Here is a 14,932-nt window from a genome sequence, read left to right as displayed (position 1 = left end):
TGGTCAATAGTTCAGCCAGTGTGGACTGTCGCGCTCCCCAAAATGACTTTGCACTTTTGCACACGTACAGTATGACCTACGGGTACAAACGTACTTCCTTGTTAATCTGAGCATCTATAAGCCCCAACTGGCAGATCCAGTTTGCCAGCACATGACAAAACATTATGTGTGTTGCTAGAAGAAGAAAAAAAAAGCATTCCAGACGACATAAAAGGGATTCTAGTTTCCTTAAACCTTACGTTGACATTGTAATGCATACAATGTCATTTTACTCCTGTGAGAAATCCCACAGGTCTGTAGTCTTTACTGCTTCACATGAATGGTGAATATATAGAATGCACGTTTACAGGATTACTGTAAACACCACATCACGTCCAGTTCAAGTTACATAATGAGTCAATTCGAGGAAAAGCACGTAGGTTCAGCAAATTGTTGTGTAGCCTTTTATAAGAATGATTATTATTATTTAACAGTTGTGGGGGGCTAACATTACATATGTCACATAAACATAGACAACATTACAACACAATGCATTGTTGACTGAGTGGTTTTAACTCTTGCTTGTTGTTGTTCATGTGATCCAAACTGTGATGTTTGCTCATTGTGGAGTTATTTTTTTACAGTTCCACAGTTCATATCTGATGAAACCAACAATAGCTGGAGTTCAGCATTCTGATGTTAACAGGAAGCTGGATACAGTGGCACCTGTTGATTCCAGAGACGGCAGCAGACTCATTGTGAGGCGCTGTCTCTCTGCCCAGCTGTCAGCGGACATGAATGGATGATCAAAGATGAATTGACTTCATTCATTCACCTCTGTGTTACGTCCAATAACAGAGCTGTGGTGCATGTTTCATGTCATAAACAAGATGAATCCATGTGGAGGGAACAAAAGCATCCTCTTTGTATAAACGCGCCATGTGAAAGACTTGATGTTAACTGACTGTGTATAAAGCAGCAGGTCTTTAGTACCTTTTCATTTTCTTGAATATTTCTCCTTTAAAACCAGCTCAGTTTACCTGGCAGTGTGTTAAGTGATGGTGATATTTTTCTGATTGCTTCACATCATAGTTTTCCTTCCTGCCAGGCAGCTGTTGTTTTCAGCTCATTTCTTGGAACATTTAGGGTGTAGAAACTAAATCCATCCCTGTCACTACGTGACCCAATGATTCAAGAACAAAAGAACCGTGCTATCAGCCAGAAACCATGTAAGTAATACAGTGGCTACACTCATGGACTCTAATACAATTTCTATGTTGTTGCACTGTAGAATATGTTGTAGAATATCTACATTTCAATAAAATTTACTTTGCAAAGTGCAGTAATACGTAGGCATTATGAGCTGCAGTCATTTCTTGTGCTAAGTAACAAAGGTAAAATATAAACTATATATCATGTCAGGATAAATGTGACAGATTATTTAACATGTGTATGTAAAATATCTGAAAACACCTTCGAGGTGTAAAATATGTTGTAACCAACTACACACAGCTGAGGTAAAAAATGGTTTATTTGCTTATCTGATTGAAGTTCATCAAGAATGTTGTTGAGCAGGTAAGAAAAGGGTGTGTTTGTATTTGTGGCAATGGGAAGAGAAAGACAGTGTATTTATGCTGGAGCAGCGCTGCTGTTGTGTACTTTCAGTAATGGCTCTCTACAAAGTCGTCTGTCTGGTGTCTGTGCTGATGCTGCTGACACAAGGTAAGAGTCCTGTTTACTGCACACACCTGGTGAGCCAGTGTCACTGAGGAGGACGTACATTTATATTAATGCTTTACTTTAAATAAATAATAGCAGCAGGATTCAAAGACTCTCCTAATGTATATGACATGTATTTGTGAGGATTTAATGTGTTAAAAATGTTCATTTCAACACTTGATTCAGGACTTAGTCTGAGGAGAGTTTGAATCAACCATTGTGTGCATACACTGTATCGCTGCATCATTTTGTGATAATGTCACAAAAATCACTGTGTTATGATGTAAAGCTCATGATTAAAGTTCATCAGGATCCAATTTTGTATTAATTAGACATGTTATCGGCATACACTCAACACAATGAAAAAAATGATTCTAAAAGTTTGATACCCTCACTTCATCATTTAGAGAAGACTTTTCTCTATTTTTACTTCAACTTTACATTAAAATCTTGCAGAAGTGGTGTTAAACTGCCATGTTAATGCAGTTATTTAAAAAAATGTATTTATATTTATTTTTGTTTTATGATTATTATTATTATTATATTATAGTAGTAGAAAAAACAGCAGTATAAGTAGTGATAGTGACAGTATAGTATACAGGAGTATTAGTACTATTTAACAACAGTAGTGAAACATGCATGCCATGTTGTCATGTAGACAATATATTTCCATAGCTCATCAGTCAGTGAATACCTCCTCATCTGCCGTCTGTTAGCACATGTGATGAGGTTTACGTTTGTAAAAGATGAGTCTTAGAACATAAACGTATGCAAAGTATGTTAGCATCATGTCCTCCATCGATGTTTGTCATTTGACTTTTGTTTCTTCTCTGTCTGTTCTTTCAGAGGCTAAAGCACAGCTGTCCGGTAAGAAACGTTTCTGTGGATAATGATTGACGTTCTTTGGCTATTTGTCACATTTTACACACATCACTGAGACAGGTGTTAAATAAAAATAGTTTCATATTATCAATATTTCTCTCCTCAGTCTGTGGCAGGCCAAGCCTCAACACCAGGATAGTGGGAGGAGCGGTGGCCCCAGAAGGCAGCTGGCCCTGGCAGGCCAGCCTGCATAAAGGGTCTCACTTCTGTGGAGGATCTCTGATTAACAGTGAATGGGTGCTGACTGCTGCTCACTGTTTCCCAGGGTGAGTAAATACCAAGGACAACGTGTCTTCTCCTTCCTGCTCAGGTCTATCTTCGTATGTATCACATTCATATATCATTTTAGACTGTGCAATGTGTGCACATGCAGACATGTGCACACATTGGACACTGAATAACACATTTGTGGTGTCTGTTTGTGACTCTCAGGTCGCCCGCTCCAAGCAGTATAACTGTGTATCTAGGTCGTCAGAGCCAGCAAGGAACAAACAGCAACGAGGTGTCCCAGACACTCAGTCAGATCATCATTCATCCCAGTTACAACTCTGGCACAAATGATAATGACATCGCCCTCCTGAGGCTCTCCTCAGCGGTGACTTTCACCACCTACATCGCGCCCGTCTGTCTGGCAGCATCAGACAGCACCTTCTACAGCGGCATTGACACCTGGGTCACCGGCTGGGGGAACATTGGAAGTGGAGGTTGGTCATAACCTGTTTTACTGTACTTACTGAATAAATAGCTAGGCAAGCTAAGGTTACCTGCTGTTGATGGGTCGCTCTGTGAGCTACCCACTTACTTCATTTCAGGAAAGCAGGACATTTCCAGGACGTTCTGTTCACAGAGCAGCATGTAGTGGGTGCAGGCCGGGCATCTGTCTCCGTATGGTCCTGCCACCAACTGGAAACCTTCAGAACTGCATTAAAATGTCAAACATTTTACCTTTACTCTATGACTTTACTTGGACTTAGTGCTAATGCCTTCTGAAGAGCTAACTTGTAGTTCTTTGGTTTACTGTTACAGGCCAGATTTGTAGTTTATGAATTTACATTTGTGTCTCCTCTTCCCTCTTAGTTTCCCTTCCTTCCCCACAAAATCTAATGGAGGTACAGGTGCCAATTGTGGGCAACAGACAGTGTAACTGTGACTATGGAGTGGGTGGAATCACCACCAACATGATGTGTGCAGGGTTACGTGCTGGAGGGAAGGACTCCTGTCAGGTAAATGTTTGTGTTCGTGTCAGGTTCTTGTGTCTTGTAAACATTTCTCCTCACCTCCTTAAAATGCTTCTGTCCTTCAGGGGGATTCAGGGGGTCCGCTGGTGAGCAAGCAGGATGGTCGCTGGATTCAGGGGGGAATTGTGAGTTTTGGAAATGGCTGTGCTAAACCCAATTTTCCAGGAGTCTACACCAGAGTGTCAGAGTACCGGACCTGGATTAACAGCCAAATCTCTACCAACCAACCGGGCTTTATCTCCTTCGCGTCTTCTGGGACTGACAGTGACCTCAGCGTCACCTGTCCAGGCCTGCCGCCAGTCCCAACCACCACTCCCACTACAACAACAACCACCCTGTCTCCAACCACCACCACGACCACCCTGCCTCCAACCACCACCACGACCACCCTGTCTCCAACCACCACCACGTCCACCCTGTCTCCAACCACCACCACGTCCACCCTGCCTCCAACCACCACCACGACCACCCTGCCTCCAACCACCACCACGACCACCCTACCTCCAACCACCACCACAACCACCCTACCTTCAGTCACAACCACGTCCACCATGCCTTCAACCACCACCACGACCACCCTGCCTCCAGCCACCACCACCACGACCACCCTGCCTCCGACCACCACCATGACCACCCTGCCTCCAGCCACCACCACCACGACCACCCTGCCTCCGACCACCACCACGACCACCCTGCCTCCAGCCACCACCACCACCATGACCACCCTGCCTCCAGCCACCACCACCACCACGTCCACCCTGCCTCCAGCCACCACCACCACCACGTCCACCCTGCCTCCAACCACCACCACGACCACCCTGCCTCCAGCCACCACCACGACCACCCTGCCTCCAACCACCACCACAACCACCCTGCTTTCAACCACCACAACAACAACCACCCTGCCTCCAACCACCACACCAAAACGTGAGTCTTCATGTCCAGACAGCAATGTACATGTATTACCTAACTTACTTTGGAATAATACAAATGAATTTCTGCTTCTTTGAAAACTTTTCTTTGGGTCACCGTCCCTCCAGCGGTGGTCTGTGGACAGGCTCCTTTGAACTCTGGTTCTGTTGGGGGAACCTCGGTGACAGCTGGCCAGTGGCCTTGGGTGGCGAGTCTGCAAAAGAATGGAAGACATGTTTGTGGTGGGACTCTGGTGGCTGTGGATTCTGTGCTGAGCAACGCTGACTGCTTCTCAAAGTGAGTCACAGAAGAGTCTAAGGGGAATGATGACACCACTGAGACCAGCCATCATGTTTTGTCTGTTCACTTCTAATTCAGTACATCTCATCTTCCACAGTTCTACTGCAGCATCTGAGTGGACTGTCGTGTTGGGTCGTTTGAAGCAGAACGGATCCAACCCCTTTGAGGTGACGCGGAATGTGGCAAACATTACTCTGAGCAACCTGACCGGATCAAATGTAGCAGTGCTGCATTTGTCATCCAAACCCCCCCTGTCTGACTACATCCAGCCCATCTGTGTGGACAATGGGCGAACGTTTGCGGTGGGCTCGACATGTTGGGCTGCTGGCTGGAGCTCAGGGCGAGGAGGAGGTGAGTCTACGGCACAGAGGCTGACAATCGAGATTGAGATTCAATATGTAGACCAGATGTTAGCTGTCACAATGTCTTGTCTTTCACAACTTTAGTGGAGGAACTTCTGCAGGCGTTTCAGACCTCTGTGCTAAATTGTGGCAACACATCACAGAGTGAAAGCATTTGTACAGCAGCTTTCACACTTGAGCAGGTAAATAAAGACACATATGTGTATACATTTGGTTTTATATATGTAAATATACATGGAAACCTTTTGGCTCTTCATTCAGGGCGACTCTGGCGGCCCGTTGATGTGTAAGCAGGACGGCTCTTGGTTCCAGGCAGTCGTGTTATCACCTGTGAACAACTCCACCACTCGAACACGAGCTGAAACAGTGATGGCCTTCACTAGACTGAGTCGCTTCAACACCTTCCTGAAACAGACACTGGGGTCACTTTTGTCTCCAGCTACAACCACCAATGACACCACCACTGTCAGCACGACCTCACCGTCCAATAATGGGATCACCATCAGTGGCACTGCTGCTCACTCCCTCTTGTTCTTCTTCTTCCATCTCTTGTTCCTCATCTTGGGTCTCCAAGTGTTGGAATAAAACCCGAATTTACTTGATTTACATGATGTAAAATGTGCAAATTAATGTGAGCCATCTTTTTGGTACTTTAGTACTGTACTCGTTTCTTCTCTAGTGTGAACTTCATGTTTTAAATAACAGAGAAAAGTTTAAACAACCGCACATGTTCATGGCCAGAGTATTCACAGTTGTATTCCATTTAACTCCAGCTCACATTAGCTATAATGTGGGATCAACCCTCCAAGATGGATATAACAATGTGGTTATAAAATGAAGAAGCTGTTAATCTGCACTGCCTAAATGTTTGAATATGTAGCCTAGCATTACAGCCTTTCATGGTTTTAGAAGCTACAGAGATCATAACCATATCTGGATCAACATTTCTATATGTTTTTAACTGAGTATGATGATAATGTGAAATCATTATATTACATAATTTTCTAATCTATTTTTTGTGCAGTCTGTGACTGTCCCAGAAATATTGTGCCATTGATTAGCCTGTCCATCTTCTACCTCATATCAGTGATAATGCACTTAATGTTCACAACAGTATTTGCACTAAAATACTAGCTGCACTGCAACTGAGGATTATTTTCTTTGAAAGGGTTTTTGTGTCTTAACAGGGGAATACAAACGTGGTGAAAATCCCTCACTTAATATGATTAAGTGGCACTTTTGCTTTATTGTAATTGTACATTTGGGAGAATATTTTTTAATTAATAACTGCAATATTAAAGAAAGAACTCTTGAACTCTTGAACTGTGTACAGTTACTCACATGTGGTTTAAAATGGTTGTTTTTTTTCTCATCCATGACGAGTCAGCATACAGCTGGGAGGCTAAACAACAACAAGGACACCAACCTGGAGCTCGCCAAAGATAAAACAGTGGAGGTGGCACCCCAGGACTGTGCACAGAGACCTTGGCTGACCTGTGAATGCAGTCATCTACATATCAATATACACACAGCGTCTTTTACGAGTCAAGTCATTTGCATTCAAGAGCTTAAAGCGACTTGTACAGTTTCTCTTAGGTCTTTCACTGCTCTGATAAGCAGCTTCATTAGTTCTAACCGCTTGGTGGAATACAGGTTTGTATTCCATTCACCAGAAACCATCCTCATATATGTTTTAGGAGTATAAGAGAAATGCTGGAGGATTTTCAACAACCACAACTTCTGGGTCCACTTTAAACCCTGTGACTACACTAAGACAGAACATGGTCCAACCTAAGGACAACACACCCACTGAGAAGCAAAGTAATGTGGCATATGCAGTCCAGTGCAGTGAGAAATGCTCTGATCTGTACATGTTGAAACTAAACAGCCACTCCACAGATGAATGGCTCAGCACAGGAGAGCCACCTCCACAGGACAGGACTCAGCTGTTCACCTCCACCTCAAAGAGAATAGGCACTCCTTTGAGGACAATAATGTCCACATTTTGGACAGAGAGGACAGATGGTTTGAAAGAGGAGTCAAAGAAGTATCTATGTTAAATCAGAAAAACCTTCCCTTGACAGAGGTGGTGGACTCAGACATCATCTTTCTACCACATACAATGCAGTGCTTCCATCTATTCCCAGGAATCTTCACTCCAAGTTCTACTCGTCCAATAACATCAAAGGGTCGTTATCCTGTCCAAACACCACAGCTCCCTGCAGTCTGAGTCGTTTTACACACCTGAACTTCCAATGACCAGCACAGGTAGGTTTGGAGACATTTAGAGCTTTAGTCATGTGACTTTCACACAGACCCACCCACTGAAGTCCTCCACCACATATAAACCTGTTTCCCTACCAAACGGTAAAACCTGATGAAGCTGCTTGGATCTAGGATCCAAACTGTGATCAAGATGAATCCATGTGGAGGGAATGAAAGCGTCTTCCTTGTACAAAAATACCATCTGAAAGGCTTAATGTTTGCTGACTGTATGTAAAGCAGCAGGTCTTTAACAGTGTTTCATTAACTTAAATATTTCTCCTTTAAATCCAGCCCAGTTCAGTGTAATTATCTGGTGTTAGAGTGTGAAGTGATTGCTTCACATCATAGTTTTCCTTCCTGCCCGGCAGCTGTTGTTTTCAGCTCATTTCTTGGAACTTTTAGGGTGTGGAAACTGAATCCATCCCTGTCACTACGTGACCCGATGATTCAAGAACAAAAGAACCGTGCTATCAGCCAGCAACCATGTAAGTAATACAGTGGCTACACTCATGGACTCTGTGTCTACTACACTTTATTTTGAACGTCACCAAACCCCTTTACTTTAGTTTTGCAATTCAAGTTTTCATTATTAGCACAAGTTGAAATCACAGTCATTTCTTGTGCTCTGTCAGATTGAACCGGCCTAGTGTGTGTGTGGTAGAATGTTGTCAGGTGACATTTACATACATTTTGTTTTTTCTGTTTCCTTCCTGATGTTATTCCCGGTCTAAAGTGAGGCTGTGATTGTGCCAGACTGTGCCGGTGTTCACCTCAGGCAAAATACTTTATTTTAATGTGTTTATTTGAACAAACTGAAAGAAATCTTAACAGATTAAATAAACTAAAGCACTGAAGCGTTGATGGTATGAACTCAAGTAGAAGAAGTATGTTTATCCTGAAAATACCAATACTAAAATGTGGTTAAGAATAATATGTGTTTTTAAAAGCCAGAAAAGTGCTTTTGGTAGCTGAAGTAAATAAATCTCAATCTGGCAGCCACAAAGTTACAAAGCAAATGACTTCAGGGGAGACCTTTCTCCAAACTTTTACATTTCCAGGAGATGTTGGATAGCTTGACCTCTTTGTGTCACAAGCAGTTATGTAACTGAAAACATGTAAGATGAGATAAAGGGAAAATGTCTTATCTATCAGAAACAACTGCAACATCAGAGATGGACCCAAATACACACAGAGGACCCAAGAAAGAAGTGGTTTAATCTCTGATCTGACTTTACTTAGCTTACAAACCTTGATTAACATAAGTAGGAACACATTTGATTGTGAGGAGGAGCAAGGTGATTGCAGTGTGACGGGCGTGTCGTTGAGCAGGTGAAAAAGAGGTGTGTTTGTATTTTAGAGAAAGGGAGGGGAAAGGAAGGTTATTTATGCTGGAGCAGTGCTGCTGCCGTGTGCTTTCAGTAATGGCTCTCTACAAAGTAATCTGTGTGGTGTCTCTGCTGATTCTGCTGACACAAGGTAAGAGTCCTGTTTACTGCACACAGCGGGTGAGAGAGTGTCACTGAGGAGGAAGTACATTTATACCAATGCTTTACTTTAAATAAATAATAGTGGCAGGATTGGTGAATGAATATGTGCCAGAAGGTATCACAGACACTGAACTACTGAACTCAAATGTAAACTGTTTTGAACTGGACTCATTCACATTTTTGCCCTGAGAGCTAAAAAATTCAAACATGTGATTGAAATAATAAGTCAGTCATCATCTGCATCTCTACTGTAGAGCCCATGGCTCCTTTCGCAGTGTGATAATTATTCAGATATAATGTATTGTAAATGTTAAAACATTTAATATCAGATTTAATATGAATGAATGACACATTCATCCTGTACTGCTAAGACTGCTAAGACATAATCTATCTATCTATTATAACAATGCACAGGCTACATCCTGCTGTTACGGTCAGAATATTCAGGAACTTGTTTAAGTTCCTGGTGAAGCAGATGAGAAATGCCATGTGAAATGAACCTTTCAACTATTCAAACCTGTATTTTTTTCATGTCATGTACACAGTATATTTGCTTAGATTATAGACGATAGTCAGTGAATGCCTCCTACCCCGCAGTGGTTAACACAACAGACATTTTAGAGAAGTACGGTATGTTGGTTATGTGTCCTGTCTGTCAGAGAGCATGCATTTAGTCCTCTGTGACAAAGCAGCCAAACCAGTCTGATGACACTGCAGAGTCCTGTTCCAACACATGTCAGATCCATTTAAACACCATCAATGTTTGTAAAAGATGACTCTTAGAACAGAAAGGTATGCAAAGTATGTTAGCATCATGTCATCCATCAATGTTTGTCATGATAGGAGGTGCTGAGGGTCATCTTTTCAGTGTTTCTTTCAGAGAAGTGATCTATAGCAATTATAGCTGCATTGTAAGACTTTTGTTTCTTCTCTGTCTGTTCTTTCAGAGGCTAAAGCACAGCTGTCCGGTAAGAAACATTTCTGTGGATAATGATTGACGTTCTTTGGCTATTTGTCACATTTTACACACATCACTGAGACAGGTGTTAAATAAAAATAGTTTAATAGTAATTTCTCTCCTCAGTCTGTGGCAGGCCAAGCCTCAACACCAGGATAGTGGGAGGAGCGGTGGCCCCAGTGGGCAGCTGGCCCTGGCAGGCCAGCCTGCACAAATCAGGGTTTCACTTCTGTGGAGGATCTCTGATTAGCAGTGAATGGGTGCTGACTGCTGCTCACTGTTTCCCAGGGTGAGTAAATACCAAGGACAACGTGTCTTCTCCTTCCTGCTCAGGTCTATCTTCGTATGTATCACATTCATATATCATTTTAGACTTCAGTGTGCACATGCAGACATGTGCACACTGAAGGACACTGAATAACACATTTGTGGTGTCTGTTTGTGACTCTCAGGTCGCCCGCTCCAAGCAGTATAACTGTGTATCTAGGTCGTCAGAGCCAGCAAGGAACAAACAGCAACGAGGTGTCCCGGAGAATCAGTCAGATCATCACTCATCCCAGTTACAACTCTGACACAAGTAATAATGACATCGCCCTCCTGAGGCTCTCCTCAGCGGTGACTTTCACCACCTACATCGCGCCCGTCTGCCTGGCAGCACCAGACAGCACCTTCTACAGCGGCGTTGACACTTGGGTCACCGGCTGGGGGAACATTGGAAGTGGAGGTTGGTCATGTTGTTAGGACATCAAAACTGTTCTCTAATTTAAATGTTCTTTTATACTTGGGTGGTATCACTGCCACCAATTGGTAACCTTTAGTATTGCATGAAACTGTGCAATGATCACCTTGCTTTGTGTATCTTTTGAGTGCACTAAAACTTTTACTTTTACTCTTTCATTTTACTTGATCTCAATGATTGCTGTAGAGCTAACTTGTAGTTCTTTGGTTTACTGTTACAGGCCAGATTTGTAGTTTATGAATTTACATTTGTGTCTCCTCTTCCCTCTTAGTTTCTCTTCCCTTCCCACAAAATCTAATGGAGGTACAGGTGCCAATTGTGGGCAACAGACAGTGTAACTGTGACTATGGAGTGGGTGGAATCACCACCAACATGATGTGTGCAGGGTTACGTGCTGGAGGGAAGGACTCCTGTCAGGTAAATGTTTGTGTTCGTGTCAGGTTCTTGTGTCTTGTAAACATTTCTCCTCACCTCCTTAAAATGCTTCTGTCCTTCAGGGGGATTCAGGGGGTCCGCTGGTGAGCAAGCAGGATGGTCGCTGGATTCAGGGGGGAATTGTGAGTTTTGGAAATGGCTGTGCTAAACCCAATTTTCCAGGAGTCTACACCAGAGTGTCAGAGTACCGGACCTGGATTAACAGCCAAATCTCTACCAACCAACCGGGCTTTATCTCCTTCGTGTCTTCTGGGACTGACAGTGACCTCAGCGTCACCTGTCCAGGCCTGCCGCCAGTCCCAGCCACCACTCCCACTACAACAACAACCACCCTGCCTCCAACCACCACACCAAAACGTGAGTCTTCATGTCCAGACAGCAATGTATATGTATTACCTAATTTACTGGAATAATACAAATGAATTTCTGCTTCTTTGAAAACTTTTCTTTGGGTCACCGTCCCTCCAGCGGTGGTCTGTGGACAGGCTCCTTTGAACTCTGGTTCTGTTGGGGGAACCTCGGTGACAGCTGGCCAGTGGCCTTGGGTGGCGAGTCTGCAAAAGAATGGAAGACATGTTTGTGGTGGGACTCTGGTGGCTGTGGATTCTGTGCTGAGCAATGCTGACTGCTTCTCAAAGTGAGTCACAGAAGAGTCTAAGGGGAATGATGACACCACTGAGACCAGCCATCATGTTTTGTCTGTTCACTTCTAATTCAGTACATCTCATCTTCCACAGTTCTACTGCAGCATCTGAGTGGACTGTCGTGTTGGGTCGTTTGAAGCAGAACGGATCCAACCCCTTTGAGGTGACGCGGAATGTGGCAAACATTACTCTGAGCAACCTGACCGGATCAAATGTAGCAGTGCTGCATTTGTCATCCAAACCCCCCCTGTCTGACTACATCCAGCCCATCTGTGTGGACAATGGACGAACGTTTGCGGTGGGCTCGACATGTTGGGCTGCTGGCTGGAGCTCAGGGCGAGGAGGAGGTGAGTCTACGGCACAGAGGCTGACAATCGAGATTGAGATTCAATATGTAGACCAGATGTTAGCTGTCACAATGTCTTGTCTTTCACAACTTTAGTGGAGGAACTTCTGCAGGCGTTTCAGACCTCTGTGCTAAATTGTGGCAACACATCACAGAGTGAAAGCATTTGTACAGCAGCTTTCACACTTGAGCAGGTAAATAAAGACACATATGTGTATACATTTGGTTTTATATATGTAAATATACATGGAAACCTTTTGGCTCTTCATTCAGGGCGACTCTGGCGGCCCGTTGATGTGTAAGCAGGACGGCTCTTGGTTCCAGGCAGTCGTGTTATCACCTGTGAACAACTCCACCACTCGAACACGAGCTGAAACAGTGATGGCCTTCACTAGACTGAGTCGCTTCAACACCTTCCTGAAACAGACACTGGGGTCACTTTTGTCTCCAGCTACAACCACCAATGACACCAGCACCACTGTCAGCACGACCTCACCGTCCAATAATGGGATCACCATCAGTGGCACTGCTGCTCACTCCCTCTTGTTCTTCTTCTTCCATCTCTTGTTCCTCATCTTGGGTCTCCAAGTGTTGGAATAAAACCTGGATTTACTTGATTTACATGATGTAAAATCTGCAAATTAATGTGAGCCAATTTTTAGGCTTTACACTAATCTATGATTTAATATATACATATATATGTGAGTATAAAATGAAGAAGCTGTTAATCTGCACTGACTAAATGTTCGAATATGTAGCCTGGCATTTTATCTTCTCATGATTTTTGAAGCTACAGAGATCATAATCTGGTTCAACGTTCAACGTTTTCACATGTTTTTACCTGAGTATGATGATAATGTGAAATCATTATATTACATCATTTTCTAATCTATTTTTTGTGCAGTCTGTGACTGTCCCAGAAATATTGTGCCATTGATTAGCCTGTCCATCTTCTACCTCATATCAGTGATAATGCGCTTAATGTTCACAACAGTATTTGCACTAAAATACTAGCTGCACTGCAACTGAGGATTATTTTCTTTGAAAGGGTTTTTGTGTCTTAACAGGGGAATGCAAATGTGATGAAAATCCTTTATTTGCTTTACTGTAATTGTACATTTGGGAGAATATATTTTAATTAATAACTGCAATATTAAATAAAGAACTCTTGAACTATGTGTTTTGCTTTGAATTGTACAACATCACATGTGGTTTAAAATGTTTTTTTTTTTTTTTTTTTTTTTCGAGTCAGCATACAGCTGGGAGGCTGAACAACAACAAGGACACCAACCTGGAGCAGGTTGCATAAAGCAGGCCCAGCAGACTGAATTTCCTGGGAGGAGTTACAAATGAAATTTAATCAAAATTGAATAAAACATACAAAACAGAGAATATATAAAATAAACAATAATAATACATTTCTGGTTCCTGTAGTTAAGAGTGAGTTATGATGAACCACTCTGATAGTACACAAAAAACCATAGGCACTTCCAGTAGTGTCAAAGGCATTAATTTAGTATTGGTGGTGATCACACAGCCAGTCAATACCTGCCTGCTGGCACCAGACAAATGGTTCACTCACACAGCGGCTTTCTAGCTTCTCTCTGCTGCTTATTTGACGGCAGCAACAGAACACTTGTCAGTCTAAAGTCTAGAAATCTTAAAAGCAAGAAGACATTTAAGGTGCTGGTGATGATCTGAGGGTGACCAGGGAGAGCTTGGCTCGCTATTTTACCTCATGAATGCATCATCCCAGTATCAATGTACACACAGCGTCTTTTACTTGATCCTGATCTCAAAGCAGAGACAGTTGCAGGAGTCACACTCAGGAGGCTGGCAGGTGCAAGCACAGTCGCATTTATCAACCTGTGGAAAAACATACAGATGTGAAATATTGTTATAAGTAGGAAGATGAGACGTATGTGCTTTTAAGTGCAATATAAGAAGGTCAGGGTGTTTTAAGTGTATTTCAGCATTCAATTATGACTACATTTAGCAGTTCAATAGGAAGCATAGTACACATAAACTGATTTGGGGTGTTTTTTGTGAGTTTACTTACAAAAGAAGGGCATGAATTAGGGAGAAATGAGTCCATGGTGGGCAGCTTACAGTCACATGTTTGTGCCATTCTGTGGCACTGATAGCACACAGAAATGTCTGGACAGCAGTCTCCACATGTTGATGAACAGTAGTCCTTTTGGCAAGAAAACAGATAAAATTATTTCATTTCAAAGCTTGTTGTTTTTTTTCCCTGTGTTTCCACAGCTTCCATGGACCGACCTTCTACATCAGCTAAACCCCTAAGACTAAACCCCTCTACTTACTGGCTGTGATAGACTGCAGCCAATTAAATGCCAATAAGTGTTTAGATGTCTAACGTAAAGTGCAGGTAGATCATTTATATTATCGTGTGAGACCCTGATTAACAAACAAGAGAAACGTCTACATTGCTGCCAACAAAAGTTATTTAAAGGAAATGCCTCTTAACTCTGCAGCTAACAGTAAGCAGACCTGGAGAACAAACCTTGAGGCAGTAACGGATCCACAGCCCAATGCCCAGGACCACCATGTAAAGACTTACAGTGATCATCAGCACGGCTGGGAGAGGGATAGCAAGCTGCCAAATGGACAACACCTTAGGAACAAGAAAAATGAAATTAAAACAA

At 42.9% G+C, this 14,932-nt stretch overlaps 2 protein-coding genes across 2 annotated transcripts; both read left to right on the top strand.

The window, feature by feature from the left end:
- The first annotated feature begins 1,626 nt into the window (after positions 1 to 1,626).
- Positions 1,627 to 6,694, top strand: LOC114440132 (transmembrane protease serine 9-like). The gene is made up of 10 exons (XM_028412428.1): positions 1,627 to 1,701; positions 2,545 to 2,565; positions 2,687 to 2,846; positions 3,013 to 3,284; positions 3,658 to 3,803; positions 3,884 to 4,187; positions 4,859 to 5,027; positions 5,128 to 5,381; positions 5,477 to 5,574; positions 5,654 to 6,694. The coding sequence occupies exons 1-10, from the start codon at positions 1,647 to 1,649 to the stop codon at positions 5,975 to 5,977; spliced, it is 1,803 nt and encodes a 600-aa protein (XP_028268229.1). The 5' UTR covers positions 1,627 to 1,646; the 3' UTR covers positions 5,978 to 6,694.
- A 2,320-nt stretch (positions 6,695 to 9,014) lies between these two features.
- Positions 9,015 to 13,375, top strand: LOC114440047 (polyserase-2-like). Its single transcript, XM_028412315.1, has 10 exons — positions 9,015 to 9,133; positions 10,092 to 10,112; positions 10,229 to 10,391; positions 10,555 to 10,826; positions 11,113 to 11,258; positions 11,339 to 11,633; positions 11,745 to 11,913; positions 12,014 to 12,267; positions 12,363 to 12,460; positions 12,540 to 13,375. Exons 1-10 carry the CDS (start codon positions 9,043 to 9,045, stop codon positions 12,864 to 12,866), a joined length of 1,836 nt encoding a protein of 611 aa, XP_028268116.1. The 5' UTR covers positions 9,015 to 9,042; the 3' UTR covers positions 12,867 to 13,375.
- The last annotated feature ends 1,557 nt before the right edge of the window (positions 13,376 to 14,932 follow it).

Source organism: Parambassis ranga, chromosome 8 (genome assembly GCF_900634625.1).
Source record: "Parambassis ranga chromosome 8, fParRan2.1, whole genome shotgun sequence".
NCBI classification, from domain to species: Eukaryota; Metazoa; Chordata; class Actinopteri; family Ambassidae; genus Parambassis; species Parambassis ranga.
This window is presented reverse-complemented; position numbering and strand designations above follow the sequence as displayed.